The 16408-nt window shown below is 48.4% G+C and overlaps 1 protein-coding gene across 3 annotated transcripts in view; it reads left to right on the top strand.

Moving 5' to 3' along the window:
• Window positions 1-16408, top strand: part of CDT1 (chromatin licensing and DNA replication factor 1) — a 37909-nt gene that overhangs the window by 9005 nt on the left and 12496 nt on the right. For all 3 annotated transcript variants that reach the window (XR_012930449.1, XR_012930448.1, XM_032978991.2), the window contains exons 5-9: window positions 1548-1626; window positions 4935-5053; window positions 6771-6916; window positions 7369-7475; window positions 11829-12041. Coding sequence is in view for 1 of the 3 variants with exons in the window: in XM_032978991.2 (XP_032834882.2) it covers window positions 1548-1626; window positions 4935-5053; window positions 6771-6916; window positions 7369-7475; window positions 11829-12041 (664 nt within the window). In the remaining 2 variants the exon portion in view is untranslated. The remainder of the gene's footprint in view (window positions 1-1547; window positions 1627-4934; window positions 5054-6770; window positions 6917-7368; window positions 7476-11828; window positions 12042-16408) is intronic.

Below are 16408 nucleotides of genomic sequence, written 5' to 3'. Positions count from 1 at the left end.
CTGGCTATCACAAATGATGGCAGCTCAGCGAGGTTATTTTGTCACCGTCGCGTGGAAATTCACGGCAGTCGTCAATGTCGATTCTAAATGTGGAGCGAAAAATCCGGAGAACCCGGAGAAAAATCCACGCCACCAAATATACAGCGGCAGCAGGCGTCAGGGTCTTGATCGAACCCACGACCTCCTGCATACCAGGCGAGGTAGTTAACATCTCCTAGCCACACGCAAACTCCAAATATACAGCAGGCGTCAGGGTCTTGATCGAACCCACGACCTCCTGCATACCAGGCGAGGTAGTTGACATCTCCTGGCCACCGTTATTATGAGAGAGAGAGACGCTGACTCCAAATATACAACAGCAGTCATCGTCAGGGTCTTGATCGAACCCACGAGCTGCTGTATGCCAGGCGAGGTAGTTAACATCTCCTAGCCACACGCAAGCTCCAAATATACAGCAGCAGGCATCAGGGTCTTGATCGAACCCACGAGCTGCTGTATACCAGGCGAGGGAGTTGACATCTCCTAGCCACCGTTATTATGAGAGAGAGAGACGCTGGCTCCAAATATACAACAGCGGTCATTGTGAGGGTCGGGATCGAACCCACGAGCTGCTGTATTCCAGGCGAGGGAGTTAACATCTCCTAGCCACACGCAAGCTCCAAATATACAGCAGCAGGCGTCAGGGTCTCGATCGAACCCACGAGCTGCTGTATACCAGGCGAGGGAGTTGACATCTAGCCACCGTGATTATGAGAGAGAGAGAGACGCTGACTCCAAATATACAACAGCGGTCATCGTGAGGGTCGGGATCAAACCCACGAGCTGCTGTATGCCAGGCGAGGTAGTTAACATCTCATAGCCACACGCAAGCTCCAAATATACAGCGGCAGCAGGCGTCAGGGTCTTGATCGAACCCACGAGCTGCTGTATGCCAGGCGAGGGAGTTAACATCTCATAGCCACACGCAAGCTCCAAATATACAGAAGCAGGCGTCAGGGTCTTGATCGAACTCACGACCTCCTGCATACCAGGCGAGGTAGTTGACATCTCCTAGCCACCGTGATTATGAGAGAGAGAGAGAGAGACGCCGACTCCAAATATACAGCAGCAGTCATCGTGAGGGTCGGGATCGAACCCACGATCTCCTGCATACCAGGCGAGGTAGTTGACATCTCCTAGCCACCGAGGTTTACAGGAGGTCGTGGGTTCGATCCCGACCCTGACGCTCATTCACTCGCCCACCATCTCGCCAAACTCATTCACTCACCCTCTCACTATCTCGCTCACCCCTTTCACTCACTCGCCCTCGAGTGCTTAAGCAAAATAAACTCGATATCAACTGTGAACTCGACTTGAAACGATTGCTTTGAGCGGCAATAACACGAAATCACTGGCTGCTGCTGCTGTGCTGCTGCTGCTGCTACTCTGGTGGTGCTGTGCTGGTGCTGCTGCTGCTGCCGTGTGTCTACTGCTGCTGTTACTGTGGCACTGCTGCTGTGCTTCTAATGCTGGCGCTGCTGTTTGCTGGCGCTGCTGTGCGCGTGCAGCGGGGAGAACGTGCCGGCGTTTGAACGCTTCCACACGCTCGCCCGGGACGTGCCTCCAGGCCTCACGCTGCCGCTCAAGGTAGTACCCCCACTAACAACAACAACAACGTCACCACCACCAACGACGTCGCCACCATCGTCGCCACCATCGTCGCCACCATCGTCGCCACCATCACCAACAGCAACATCGCCACCAACATCAACATTGCCACCACCATCACCAATAACAACCAAACCATCACCATCGCCACCAACAACATCGCCACCATCACCACCATCACCAACGACAATCATCATTCGTGAGTGTCACTGAGTGCGTCACTGAGTGTGAGTGAGTGTGTCACTGTGTGTGAGTGAGTGTGTCACTGTGAGTCAGAGTGAGTGTGTCACTGTGAGTCAGTGTGAGTGTGTCACTGTGAGTCAGTGTGAGTGTGTCACTGTGAGTCAGTGTGAGTGTGTCACTGTGAGTCAGTGTGAGTGTGTCACTGTGAGTCAGTGTGAGTGTGTCACTGTGAGTCAGTGAGTGTTTCACTATGTGAGTGTGTCACGGAGTGCGTCACTGTGTGCGTCATTGAGTGTTTCTCTGTGCGAGCATGTCACGGAGTGAGCGAGTCGCTGAGTGAGCGTCACTGGGTGAGAGTGAGTGTGTCACTGTGAGTCACTGTGAGTCAGTGTGAGTGTCACTGTGTGCGTCATTGAGTGTTTTACTGTGCGAGCGTGTCACAGAGTGAGTCAGTCGCTGAGTGAGCGTCACTGGGTGAGATTGGGTGTCACTGTGAGTCAGTGTGAGTGTCACTGTGTGCGTCACTGAATGTTTTAATGTGCGAGCGTGTCACGGAGTGAGAGTGAGTCAGTCGCTAAGTGAGCGTCACTGGGTGAGAGTGAGTGTGTCACTGTGAGTCACTGTGAAGTCAGTGTGTCACCGAGTCACTGTGAGTCAGTGTGAGTGTCACTGTGTGCGTCATTGAGTGTTTTACTGTGCGAGCGTGTCACAGAGTGAGTCAGTCGCTGAGTGAGTGTCACTGGGTGAGAGTGAGTGTGTCACTGTGAGTCACTGTGAAGTCAGTGTGTCACCGAGTCACTGTGAGTCAGTGTGAGTGTCACTGTGAGTCAGTGTATCACTGTGAGTCACTGTGAGTCAGTGTGTCACCGAGTCACTGTGAGTCAGTGTGTGTCACTGTGTGCGTCATTGAGTGTTTTACTGTGCGAGCGTGTCACAGAGTGAGTCTGTCGCTGAGTGAGCGTCACTGGGTGAGATTGGGTGTCACTGTGAGTCAGTGTGAGTGTCACTGTGTGCGTCACTGAATGTTTTAATGTGCGAGCGTGTCACGGAGTGAGAGTGAGTCAGTCGCTGAGTGAGCGTCACTGGGTGAGAGTGAGTGTGTCACTGTGTGCGTCACTGAGTGTTTTACTGTGTGAGCGTGTCACAGAGTGAGTGAGTCGCTGAGTGAGCGTCACTGCGTGAGAGTGAGTGTGTCACTGTGAGTCAGTGTGTGCGTCACTGTGTGCGTCACTGAGTGTTTCTCTGTGCGAGCGTGTCACTGCGTGAGAGTGAGTGTGTCACTGTGTGAGAGTGAGTGTGTCACTGTGAGTCACTGTGAGTCACTGTGACACCGAGTCACTGTGAGTCAGTGTGAGTGTCACTGTGTGCGTCACTGAGTGTTTCTCTGTGCGAGCGAGTCACTGTGTGAGAGTGAGTGTGTCACTGTGAGTCACTGTGACACCGAGTCACTGTGAGTCAGTGTGAGTGTCACTGTGTGCGTCACTGAGTGTTTCTCTGTGCGAGCGTGTCACGGAGTGAGAGTGAGTGTGTCACTGTGAGTCACTGTGACACCGAGTCACTGTGAGTCACTGTGAGTCAGTGTGTCACCAAGTCACTGTGAGTCTGTGTGCATCACTGAGTGTTTCTCTGTGCGAGCGTGTCACTGTGTGAGAGTGAGTCAGTCGCTGAGTGAGCGTCACTGGGTGAGAGTCACTGGGTGAGAGTGAGTGTGTCACTGTGAGTCAGTGTGAGTGTCACTGTGTGCGTCACTGAGTGTTTCTCTGTGCGAGTGTGTCACTGTGTGAGAGTGAGTGTGTCACTGTGAGTCACTGTGAGTCAGTGTGAGTGTCACTGTGTGCGTCACTGAGTGTTTCTCTGTGCGAGCGTGTCACGGAGTGAGAGTGAGTGTGTCACTGTGAGTCACTGTGACACCGAGTCACTGTGAGTCACTGTGAGTCAGTGTGAGTCAGTGTGTCACCGAGTCACTGTGAGTCAGTGTGTGCGTCACTGTGTGCGTCACTGAGTGTTTCTCTGTGCGAGCGAGTCACTGTGTGAGAGTGAGTGTGTCACTGTGAGTCACTGACACCGAGTCACTGTGAGTCACTGTGAGTCAGTGTGAGTCAGTGTGTCACCGAGTCACTGTGAGTCAGTGTGTGCGTCACTGTGTGCGTCACTGTGTGCGTCACTGAGTGTTTCTCTGTGCGAGCGAGTCACTGTGTGAGAGTGAGTGTGTCACTGTGAGTCAGTGTGAGTGTCACTGTGTGCGTCACTGAGTGTTTCACTGTGCGAGCGTGTCACGGAGTGAGAGTGAGTGTGTCACTGTGAGTCACTGTGACACCGAGTCACTGTGAGTCAGTGTGAGTCACTGTGACACCGAGTCACTGTGAGTCAGTGTGAGTGTCACTGTGTGCGTCACTGTGTGCGTCACTGTGTGCGTCACTGAGTGTTTCACTGTGCGAGCGTGTCACTGTGTGAGGGTGAGTCAGTCACTGTGAGTCAGTGTGAGTGTCACTGTGTGCATCACTGAGTGTTTCTCTGTGCGATCGAGTCACTGCGTGAGAGTGAGTGTGTCACTGTGAGTCACTGTGACACCGAGTCACTGTGAGTCACTGTGAGTCAGTGTGTCACCAAGTCACTGTGAGTCAGTGTGAGTGTCACTGTGTGCGTCACTGAGTGTTTCTCTGTGCGAGCGAGTCACTGCGTGAGCGTGAGTGTGTCACTGTGAGTCACTGTGACACCGAGTCACTGTGAGTCACTGTGAGTCAGTGTGTCACCAAGTCACTGTGAGTCACTGTGAGTCACTGTGTGCGTCACTGAGTGTTTCTCTGTGCGAGCGTGTCACTGTGTGAGAGTGAGTGTGTCACTGAGTCACTGTGAGTGTCACTGTGCGTCACTGAGTGTTTCACTGTGCGAGCGTGTCACTGTGTGAGAGTGAGTGTGTCACTGTGAGTCACTGTGAAGTCAGTGTGTCACCGAGTCACTGTGTGTCACTGTGTGTGTCACTGAGTGTTTCACTGTGCGAGCGTGTCACTGTGTGAGAGTGAGAGTGTCACTGTGTGAGAGTGAGAGTGTCACTGCGTGAGAGTGAGTGTGTCACCGAGTATCCCTCCGCCGTGCGCGTGTAGATGACGCTGCTGGCAGAGATGTTCCGCAGCATGGACACGGTGGTGGGGATGCTCTTCAACCGCGCGGAGACCGTCACCTTCGCCAAGGTGCAGAGCGCCGTGCACGAGATGCTGCGAAGGTAAGGGGAGGAGGAGGGCGAGACGCACACGCGGGTACGTGTATCGGCGTGAGTGTGTGTGTGTGTGCCTGTGCGTGTGTGTATTGATGCGTGCGTGTATCGGCGTGTGTCTGTGTTTCGGTGTGTGTGTGTCTGTGGGTATCTGCGTGTTGATCGGTGCGTGCATGTTCGTATCGGTCTGTGTGTGTGTGTGTATCTACGTGCGTCTCTGTGTGTCTGTGTGTAGCGGTGCGTGCGTGTGTGGATCGGTTTGTTTGTGTGTGTATCTACGTGTGTGTCGGTGTGTGTGTCTGTCTGTGTGTCTGTGTGTATCTCTGTGCGTCTGTGTGTAGCGGTGCGTGCGTGTGTGCATCGGTTTGTTTGTTTGTGTGTGTATCTACGTGTGTATTGGTGTGTGTGTCTGTGGGTATCTGCGTGTTGATCGGTGCGTGCATGTTTGTATCGGTCTGTGTGTGTGTGTATCTACGTGCGTCTCTGTGTGTCTGTGTGTAGTGGAGCGTGCGTGCGTGTGTGCATCGGTTTGTTTGTGTGTGTGTCTATGTGTGTGTCGGTGTGTGTGTCTGTGGGTATCTGCGTGTTGATCGGTGCGTGCATATTTGTATCGGTCTGTGTGTGTGTGTATCTACGTGCGTCTCTGTGTGTAGCGGTGCGTGCGTGTGTGCATCGGTTTGTTTGTGTGTGTATCTACGTGTGTGTCGGCGTGTGTTTCTGTCTGTGTGTGTATATGTCTGTGCGTGTGTGTGTGTGCCTGTACGTCGACTCGGCCTCACATGAGTACCTGGTGCGGTGTGTAAAAACATCGCCGCTGGAGAGACAGCCGCGTCCGGGCTTGCTGCTGGCCACACCACCACCTCGTGTGCCGTGCCGGCCTTAATAGGTGCTCGCTAACAGCACTTGCCTCTACAGTCTGTTAAGGCTATACGGGGGATCTTTGTCTAATATGTAACTGTGTGTATCTGTGTGTGTATATGTATCTGTGTGTGTGTGTGTGTATATATGTAACTGTATGTCTGTCTATATATAAAAAACTAGGTGTATATATGTAACTGTGCATGTGTTTATATCCGTAACTGTGTGTGTGTTTATGTAACTGTGTGTGTGTATATGTAACTGTGTGTGTATATGTAACTGTGTGTGTGTATATGTAACTGTGTGTGTGTATATGTAAGTGTGTGTGTATATGTAACTGTGTGTGTATATGTAACTGTGTGTGTATATGTAACTGTGTGTGTATATGTAACTGTGTGTGTATATGTAAGTGTGTGTGTATATGTAAGTGTGTGTTTATGTAACTGTGTGTGTGTATATGTAACTGTGTGTGTATATGTAACTGTGTGTGTGTATATGTAACTGTGTGTGTGTATATGTAAGTGTGTGTGTATATGTAAGTGTGTTTGTATATGTAACTGTGTGTGTGTATATGTAACTGTGTTTGTGTATATGTAACTGTGTGTGTGTATATGTAACTGTGTGTGTGTATATGTAACTGTGTGTGTGTATATGTAACTGTGTGTGTGTATATGTAACTGTGTGTGTGTATATGTAACTGTGTGTGTGTTTATGTAACTGTGTGTGTGTTTATGTAACTGTGTGTGTGTTTATGTAACTGTGTGTGTGTTTATGTAACTGTGTTTATGTAACTGTGTGTGTATATGTAACTGTGTGTGTGTGTGTATATGTAACTGTGTGTGTGTATATGTAACTGCGTGTGATTCAGGCGTTTTGAGGAGCGCAGTGTTGGGCAGATCCACGCTGTGTACCCAGAGGCGTATCGCTTCCGCCAGGAGAGAGCCGTAGTCGCGTGGAGCCACTCGGCCCGCCCGGGGGACTACCACCTCACCATCGAGCCCCTGCTCCCCACGGGTGAGTGCTCACCACCGTGGCTCACCACCACACTCACCACCACACTCGCCACCTGCTCACCATCAAGCCCCTCTCCTCCCCAACGGGTGGATGCTCACCAACCAAACTCGCCGCCACGCTCGCCACCTAACTCGCCACTACACTCGCCAGCACACTCGCCACCCTCACTAGCAGCTCACCATGGAGGGCCCCCTCTCCTCCTCAAGGGTTGGCGCTCACCGCCACACTCACCCTCATCGCCCACCAATACCCTCGCCGCTCGCCACCCTCACCGCCCACCCACTCTCAACCGCGCATCCCCCTAGCCACCCTCTTTGGGGCTCACCTCTCACCACACCCACGGCAGCCGACCTCTGACCCTCTCCGGTGCCCCCGCCCCCCCCCCCCGCCGCCGCCCCCCGCCGCCACTTCCAACTCCGTCCTCGCGACCCTCGACCCCACCCCCGCCGTAGGTGACACGACGCAGGGGTCGCGACCCCACCTGACGGCGGCTCGACTCCTGGAACGGCGTCGCTCGTTCCACCGCCGCCTGCTCGCCATCGTCAAGAAACATCACAAGGTGAGGCAAGGGGGGGGGGGGGGGGGTCTTTCGGGTCGGGGTCAGAGGTCACACCGAGGCCCACACGAGGGGGAGATGGGTAGGCGAAGGGACAGCGCTGCAATTGCCTTGACGGACTGTTGAGGCAACGGTTGCCGCTTCGGGCGGGCGGGCGGGCATGGGTTGCTGGCCACCCAACCCCCACCCCTCGTGTGCCACCGTGCTGCCTACACGCTCACAACACTTGCCACCCAAAAGCCTGTTGAAAGGCTACACCAGGAGCGGGGGGGGGGGGGGGCGGGATCTATGTCTTATGATTGAGTCAGGGGAGTTTGTGTGATCTCCTCTCCCTGTTCTACAGAGTGAGTGGAGTTTGTGTGATCTCCTCCCCCTGTTCTACAGAGTGAGTGGAGTTTGTGTGATCTCCCCCCCTGTTCTACAGAGTGAGTGAGTGGAGTTTGTGTGATCTCTCTCTCTCCCCTGTTCTACAGAGTGAGTGAGTGGAGTTTGTGTGATCTCTCTCTCCCCCCTGTTCTACAGAGTGAGTGGAGTTTGTGTGATCTCTCTCTCCCCCCTGTTCTACAGAGTGAGTGAGTGGAGTTTGTGTGATCTCCTCTCCCTGTTCTACAGAGTGAGTGGAGTTTGTGTGATCTCTCTCTCTCCCCCCTGTTCTACAGAGTGAGTGAGTGGAGTTTGTGTGATCTCCTCCCCCTGTACTACAGAGTGAGAGTGAGTGGAGTTTGTGTGATCTCTCTCTCCCCCCTGTTCTACAGAGTGAGTGAGTGGAGTTTGTGTGATCTCCCCCTGTTCTACAGAGTGAGTGAGTGGAGTTTGTGTGATCTCCCCCTGTTCTACAGAGTGAGTGAGTGGAGTTTTGTGATCTCCCCCTGTTCTACAGAGTGAGTGAGTGCAGTTTGTGTGATCTCCCCCTGTTCTACAGAGTGAGTGAGTGGAGTTTGCGTGATCTCCCCCTGTTCTACAGAGTGAGTGAGTGAAGTTTGTGGTCTCCCCCTGTTCTACAGAGTGAGTGGAGTTTGTGTGATCTCCCCCTGTTCTACAGAGTGAGTGAGTGAAGTTTGTGGTCTCCCCCTGTTCTACAGAGTGAGTGGAGTTTGTGTGATCTCCCCCTGTTACACAGAGTGAGTGAAGTTTGTGGTCTCCCCCTGTTCTACAGAGTGAGTGGAGTTTGTGTGATCTCCCCCTGTTCTACATAGTGAGTGAGTGGAGTTTGTGTGATCTCTCCCCCTGTTGTACAGAGTGAGTGAGTGGAGTTTGTGTGATCTCCCCCTGTTCTACAGAGTGAGTAGAGTTTGTGTGATCTCCTCCCCCTGTTCTACAGAGTGAGTGAGTGGGTGAAGTTTGTGTGATCTCCTCCCCCTGTTCTACAGAGTGAGTGAGTGTAGTTTGTGTGATCTCCCCCCTGTTCTACAGTGTGAGTGAGTCAGTGGACCTTGTATTATCTCCCCCTGTTCTAGTAAGTGAGTGGAGTTTGTGTGATCTCCCCTTGTACTCCAGAGGGACAGTGAGCGAGTTAAATTTAATATTCTCTTCCCCTGTTCACCTGCATACCAGGCGAGGTAGTTAACATCTCGCCACCGTGGTGCCCTTGCACAGAAGTCCGTCAGATAGCGCTGAGCAGAACGGTGTAGAAAGTAGAGTAGTGGTTCTCAACCTCTTTTGGCTACTGCTGTGTTACCCCCCCCCCCCCGCCCTCGTTGAATGCAGTTTAAACAGAGTAAATCTTGAAAAACTACTCACTTCTAAATCTTTTGTAGTCGTCTTTGTATTACTTTAGTATAAATACGTATTGATTTTGGTGGGTTTTTTTTTCTGACTTCATGTGAACGAAAAGACACAAATTCTCCCGTTTTTCTCATTTCAAAATGGGTACATTTCAAAATACCACTGTCCCGGTCACAAAAGCAAAGTTTGTGGGGAATGATAGCCATTTTCTATACTTTTTAGGCATAAGCAATTACCAAATAACACTTTTAACTACCCAGGAGCAAAAATTGTGTTGCACAGTGTCATGATAGGCGTTTTTACCCTTTCGGGAAATTAAACAGGAATCGTGTTTAAAAAAAAAAAATGTTCAAACACCGAATGGAAGATGGCTTTTGCAAGCAATCAAGTTACTGCATTAACCACACACACAGTCCTTGTAGTGAACATGCAAGCAAGCGTGGCTCTGAAAATTCTATAATGCAATACTAGACTTGAAGCGTTCGTGACTGCAAGGATCCAAAGAGTGTGGATCCTCGCAGTCACGAAAGCATCAAAATCTAGCATCGATAACCTCTACGGGGGAGGGCTTTCACCTATCTGTTAGAGCTTTCATCAGACAACGGGACAAGAAGCCGCGGCTCATCGAGACGCGCTGACCTTCCTCAAAAGATGCCACGACAGCAAGCTTAAAGGGCGGGACCTGGGCTTGCATGTCTTCACTCCAGCGCTGTCCTCTGGACAGTCCGGTCCCCCTCGCCCGATGAAGGCCCACTCGTGTTGTGACCGAATCGTCGTGATTTTTTGTTATTTTATTTTTTACCCACGTGACTGTTACCGAATAGAACCAAAGAGCATAATGCAATAGTTGCATTTTCCTGGCGCATTTATAACCCAACCTCACGTTACCCCTCCTCCCCCCCCCCCAGGGGGGTCTGCGTACCCCCCCCCCCCTTGAGAGACTGACGGGCAATGGCCACCGCCGCCGATATCAAAACCTGTTGAACGCGGCGTGGTAGCCTTTCGCAACCAATGTCGTCCATAGTAGAGGTGGTTTTGTTGTTGTTGTTGGGTCAGACCGCGTGAAAATTTCAACGTTGCACCGTTAAACCCGCCACCAGCCCGACGCGGCCAATTGGCGAAGGGTTTGTATTCTTAGCTCTTTCGGGTAAAGTCACCACCACGTTGGAAGGGAAACAATAAAGTAATAAAATATATATAAAACAATATTTTTATTATAATCTTGGTTCTTTCGGTAAAGTCACCACCACGTAGAAGGGAAACAATAAAATAATAAAAATATAAAACAATATTTTTATTATATACTTGGTTCTTTCGGTAAAGTCACCACCACGTAGAAGGGAAACAATAAAATAATAAAACAATATTTTTATTATATTCTTGGTTCTTTCGGTAAAGTCACCACCACGTAGAAGGGAAACAATAAAATAATAAAATATATATAAAACAATATTTTTATTATATTCTTGGTTCTTTCGGTAAAGTCACCACCACGTAGATAGGGAAACAATAAAATAATAAAAATATAAAACAATATTTTTATTTTATTCTTGGTTCTTTCGGTAAAGTCACCACCACGTAGAAGGGAAACAATAAAATAACAAAAATATAAAACAATATTTTTATTATTTTCTTGGTTCTTTCGGTAAAGTCACCACGTAGAAGGGAAACAATAAAATAATAAAAATATCAAACAAAATGATTATTCTTGGTTCTTTGGGTAAAGTCACCACGTAGGTAGGGAAACAATAAAATAATAAAAATATCAAACAATATTTTTATTATATTCTTGGTTCTTTGGGTAAAGTCACCACCACGTAGAAAGGGAAACAATAAAATAACAAAAATATAAAACAATATTTTCATTATATTCTTGGTTCTTTCGGTAAAGTCACCACCACGTAGATAGGGAAACAATAAAATAATAAAAATATAAAACAATATTTTTATTATATTCTTGGTTCTTTCGGTAAAGTCACCACCACGTAGATAGGGAAACAATAAAATAATAAAAATATAAAACAATATTTTTATTATATTCTTGGTTCTTTCGGTAAAGTCACCACCACGTAGAAGGGAAACAATAAAATAATAAAATCTATATAAAACAATAAAAAAAAATTCTCACAGCGTTTCGACCGTAACACAAACGGCCGTCATCAGGGTGTGTCGGGTCGGTTACGGTCGAAACGTCGTGAGCATTTTTTTGTATCGTTTCATATATATTTTATTTCGATTTAAAGCTTTCGTGACTGCAATGATTCATCTTCTTTGGTTCTTTCGGTAAAGTCACCTGATGAAGGCCGCTTGTGTTGTGGCCGAAACGTCGTGAGAATATTATTGTGTTATTTTATTTTATCAATTTATTATTTTATTATCATTCTACGTGGTGACTTTACCGAAAGAACCAAAGAAGATATTTTTTATTGTTTCCCTTCAACCGTGACGACTTCGCCCGAAAGAGCTGAGAATATGATATTGCTGCGGCCGCGAAAGCTTTGAATCAAAATTCGAAGGGGCTTGCGCCGAGCGAACAGAACGCGGCCGATTCGCGAAACCGAATCGGATCGTCCGGCGAGCTCGCGCGGCGGCCGCGTTGTCATCGTTGGTTTGCCCGCCCGCCTCCCGCAGGCCTTCCTGGAGTCGCTGTCGCCCCCCATGGCTGTGCCCGAGGATCGGCTGGCGCGCTGGCACCCGCGCTTCGACGTTGACGCAGTGCCCGACGTGACGCCGGCGCCGCTGCCCCGGCCCCCCGATGCCGAGCGCTGCACCACGGCCGGGGACGCGCTGCGGATGGCACGGGGAGGTGGGGGAGGTGGGGGAGGTGGAGGCCTCACGCCCAAGGTGAGAGCGCCGCCGTCGGGGGCCGGCCTCGTGGGGTTGGTGACCTGCGGCGTCAGTCTGTGTCTAGCTGGTTGTGTTGTGTGTGTGTGTGTACATCCGTCTTGTCTGTACAGCTGTCTGTGTGTCTAGCTGGTTGTGTGTGTGTGTGTCTTTCTTGTCTGTTCAGCTGTCTGTACAGCTGTCTGTGTGTCTAGCTGGTTGTGTGTGTACATCTCTCTTGTCTGTACAGCTGGCTGTGTGTCTAGCTGGTTGTGTGTGTGTGTGTACATCTGTCTTGTCTGTTCAGCTGTCTGTGTGTCTAGCTGGTTGTGTGTGTGTGTACGTCTGTCTTGTCTGTACATCTGTCTGTGTCTAGCTGGTTGTGTGTGTGTGTACATCCGTCTTGTGTGTACAGCTGTCTGTGTGTCTAGCTGGTTGTGTGTGTGTGTGTGTACATCCGTCTTGTGTGTACAGCTGTCTGTGTCTAGCTGGTTGTGTGTGTGTGTGTGTACATCCGTCTTGTCTGTACAGCTGTCTGTGTGTCTAGCTGGTTGTGTGTGTGTACATCCGTCTTGTCTGTACAGCTGTCTGTGTGTCTAGCTGGTTGTATGTGTGTGTGTGTACATCCATCTTGTCTGTACAGCTGTCTGTGTGTCTAGCTGGTTGTGTGTGTGTGTGTACATCTGTCTTGTCTGTACAGCTGTCTGTGTGTCTAGCTGGTTGTGTGTGTGTGTACATCCGTCTTGTCTGTTCAGCTGTCTGTGTGTCTAGCTGGTTGTGTGTGTGTGTACATCCATCTTGTCTGTTCAGCTGTCTGTGTGTCTAGCTGGTTGTGTGTGTGTGTACATCTGTCTTGTCTGTACAGCTGTCTGTGTGTCTAGCTGGTTGTGTGTGTGTGTACATCTGTCTTGTCTGTTCAGCTGTCTGTACAGCTGTCTGTGTGTCTTGCTGGTTGTGTGTGTGTGTGTACATCTGTCTTGTCTGTTCAGCTGTCTGTGTGTCTAGCTGGTTGTGTGTGTGTACATCCGTCTTGTCTGTACAGCTGTCTGTGTGTCTTGCTGGTTGTGTGTGTGTACATCTGTCTTGTCTGTTCAGCTGTCTGTGTGTCTTGCTGGTTGTATGTGTGTACGTCTGTCTTGTCTGTACAGCTGTCTGTGTCTAGCTGGTTGTGTGTGTGTACATCCGTCTTGTCTGTACAGCTGTCTGTGTGTCTTGCTGGTTGTGTGTGTGTGTGTGTACATCCGTCTTGTCTGTAGAGCTGTCTGTGTGTCTTGCTGGTTGTGTGTGTGTGTGTACATCTGTCTTGTCTGTTCAGCTGTCTGTGTGTCTAGCTGGTTGTGTTTGTGTGTGTACATCTGTCTTGTCTGTACAGCTGTCTGTGTGTCTAGCTGGTTGTGTGTGTGTGTACATCCGTCTTGTCTGTACAGCTGTCTGTGTGTCTAGCTGGTTGTGTGTGTGTGTACATCTGTCTTGTCTGTACAGCTGTCTGTGTGTCTAGCTGGTTGTGTGTGTGTACATCTGTCTTGTCTGTACAGCTGTCTGTGTGTCTAGCTGGTTGTGTGTGTGTGTACATCCGTCTTGTCTGTACAGCTGTCTGTGTGTCTAGTTGGTTGTGTGTGTGTGTACATCTGTCTTGTCTGTACAGCTGTCTGTGTCTAGCTGGTTGTGTGTGTGTGTGTACATCTGTCTTGTCTGTACAGCTGTCTGTGTGTCTAGCTGGTTGTGTGTGTGTACATCTGTCTTGTCTGTTCAGCTGCGTGATTGTACGTCTTTCTGTCTTTCTGTCCATCCATCCATCCGCCTGCCTGCCTTGCCTGCCTGTGAGCTTTTCTGTCTGTGTAACTGACGAGCCGCTTAGTTGCGCTGCTATCATTTGCGGTGGCGAGGTCTCTTCAGTGGGCCTTTACCCAGGTGAAATAATAAACTCCTTAAAAAAATACGTTTTTTTACACATATATAAAACAACGGTTTTATTAACAACTTAGTTTAACTCGCGGTCTTTGAGAAGTTAAGCCGATGGTGCCTGAGGCACGCGGCGCGTGCGTTTTGCGCGAGCAGATTCCGCAGCTTTGGGAAAGCGGCGTTTCTGACCTGCACGAAAATATACAATCAATAAGCCGTCCGTAGCAAAATGTGAATTGCTTTAAAGTAGCGAATCAATTGATTAATTGATGCCGATTTTGATGCAGGCATGCGTTGCCACCGGATCTTGAGTACGCGTGCAACATTTGGAATTGATTGGACAACCAAGGAAGTACAGTAAAACCTTGGATTTGCTAAGCATAATTGCATTCCGGAAACGTGTTTGTAATCCAAAGCACTCGTATATCAAAGCACTCGTACATCAGCTGTGATCACGTGTACAAAGTGTACACGTACTGCTACTCGTATTATTTTTTTACCTACGTGATTTTTCTCGAATAGAACCAAAGATTCTATCTTAGCAATCATTGGAAAGATTTGATAAACCATTTCAGGTCTTAATTGATTGTTCACGCTTACAGTGGCTTTCAGACAGCATACATTATAAAAAATTTCGTCTCCCCCCTCCTCTTTTCAGAATATAGATGGACTAGTCCTGGGTAAACTGCCAAATCGTTGCGCGTGGCGCTAACGTTTTTTATAAATAAATAAATGCGCCGTTTAAAAATTAATTTATGCGAACCAACACACCTGAAGACGACCGTTTGAGTTATGGTCGAAACGTGATAATTTTTTATTGTTTTATATATATTTTATTATTTTGTTGTTTCTCTTCAACGTGACTTTACCGAAAAAACTAAGAATATAATATAACCAAAGAGTATGGATCCTTGCAGTCACGAGAGCTTCAAATCTAGAACTACTGGTATTGCTAGACCCTCGCTCGTTCATCAAATTAATATTTATTTTTAAAAATGTTGCTGCTCTTGCAAAACGCTCGCGGACCCAAGTTTACTCGCAATCCAGGGTTTTACTGCAGTCTGAATTTCGATTACGAGATTTGACCACGACACAGGGGTGGATACTCTTGGGTTCTTTCGGTAAAGTAACGTAGGTATTTTAAATAAAACAAATCGCGGCGTTTCGATTGCAACACAAGCAATCGTCATCAGGTGGGGAAAACCACGGCAAGAGGGAAAAAAATGTTGTCGCTTCAGCAAACAAAAAAAACAAATTCTTGCTGTGGTTTTCCCACGGGTGTCAAGTTAAGCATATTTTATGTTTTTGCTATTTTATTGTTTCCCTGTCTACGTGGCGGTGACTTTACCGAAAGAACCAAGAATATTTGAATCCCTGCAGTCACGAAAGCTTTAAACCAAAATTGAAGTAATACCGTTGAAAAATGTAGTTTATCACAACCGTGTCAACCCATTCGGTGTTTGCACCGTATTCTTGTACGGGATAATCGGGTTGTCAGGGCCATGCGGCGTTACAGCCCTTTCAATATGGGACTTTGTAGGATGAACGTTGAGATTTAAAAGAGCACGGGGTGACCAATAACTTCTGAATTGGTCTGTAATGAGATAAGGGCACTGATAAGGGCTTGACAGGTATGGTATAGTGTAGTGTATCATTTAGTGTATAGCAGTGCAGTGTGTAGTAATGTAGTGTATTGTAGTGTAGTGTATGTTATAGTAGTGCACTGTGTAGTAATGTAGTGTATAGTAGTGTATTGTATAGTAGTGTAGTAATGTAGTGTGTAGTAGTGTGGTGTCTGAATTGGTCTGCAAAAAGGTCGACACTCATTAGGGGGTTGACGGGTATGGTATTGTGTAGTGTATCATGTAGTGTATAGCAGTGCAGTGTGTAGTAATGTAGTGTGTAGTAGTGTATTGTATAGTAGTGTAGTAATGTAGTGTATAGTAGTGTGGTGTCTGAATTGGTCTGCAAAAAGGTCGACACTGATTTAGGGGGTTGACGGGTATGGTATTGTGTAGTGTATCATGTAGTGTATAGCAGTGCAGTGTGTAGTAATGTAGTGTATAGTAGTGTATTGTATAGTAGTGTAGTAATGTAGTGTGTAGTAGTGTGGTGTCTGAATTGGTCTGCAAAAAGGTCGACACTGATTTAGGGGGTTGACGGGTATGGTATAGTGTAGTGTATCATGTAGTGTATAGCAGTGCAGTGTGTAGTAATGTAGTGTATAGTAGTGTATTGTATAGTAGTGTAGTAATGTAGTGTATAGTAGTGTGGTGTCTGAATTGGTCTGCAAAAAGGTCGACACTGATTTAGGGGGTTGACGGGTATGGTATTGTGTAGTGTATCATGTAGTGTATAGCAGTGCAGTGTATAGTAATGTAGTGTATAGTAGTGTAGTGTAGTAATGTAGTGTATAGTAGTGTGGTGTCTGAATTGGTCTGCAAAAAGGTCGACACTCATTAGGGGGTTGACGGGTATGGTTTAGT

This window comes from Petromyzon marinus, chromosome 69, assembly GCF_048934315.1.
Source record: "Petromyzon marinus isolate PM22_M1 ecotype Great Lakes invasive population chromosome 69, UKy_Petmar_22M1.pri1.0, whole genome shotgun sequence".
Taxonomy (NCBI): domain Eukaryota; kingdom Metazoa; phylum Chordata; class Hyperoartia; order Petromyzontiformes; family Petromyzontidae; genus Petromyzon; species Petromyzon marinus.
Note: the sequence above shows the minus strand (reverse complement) of the source record. Positions and strands in the feature narration are given on the sequence as shown.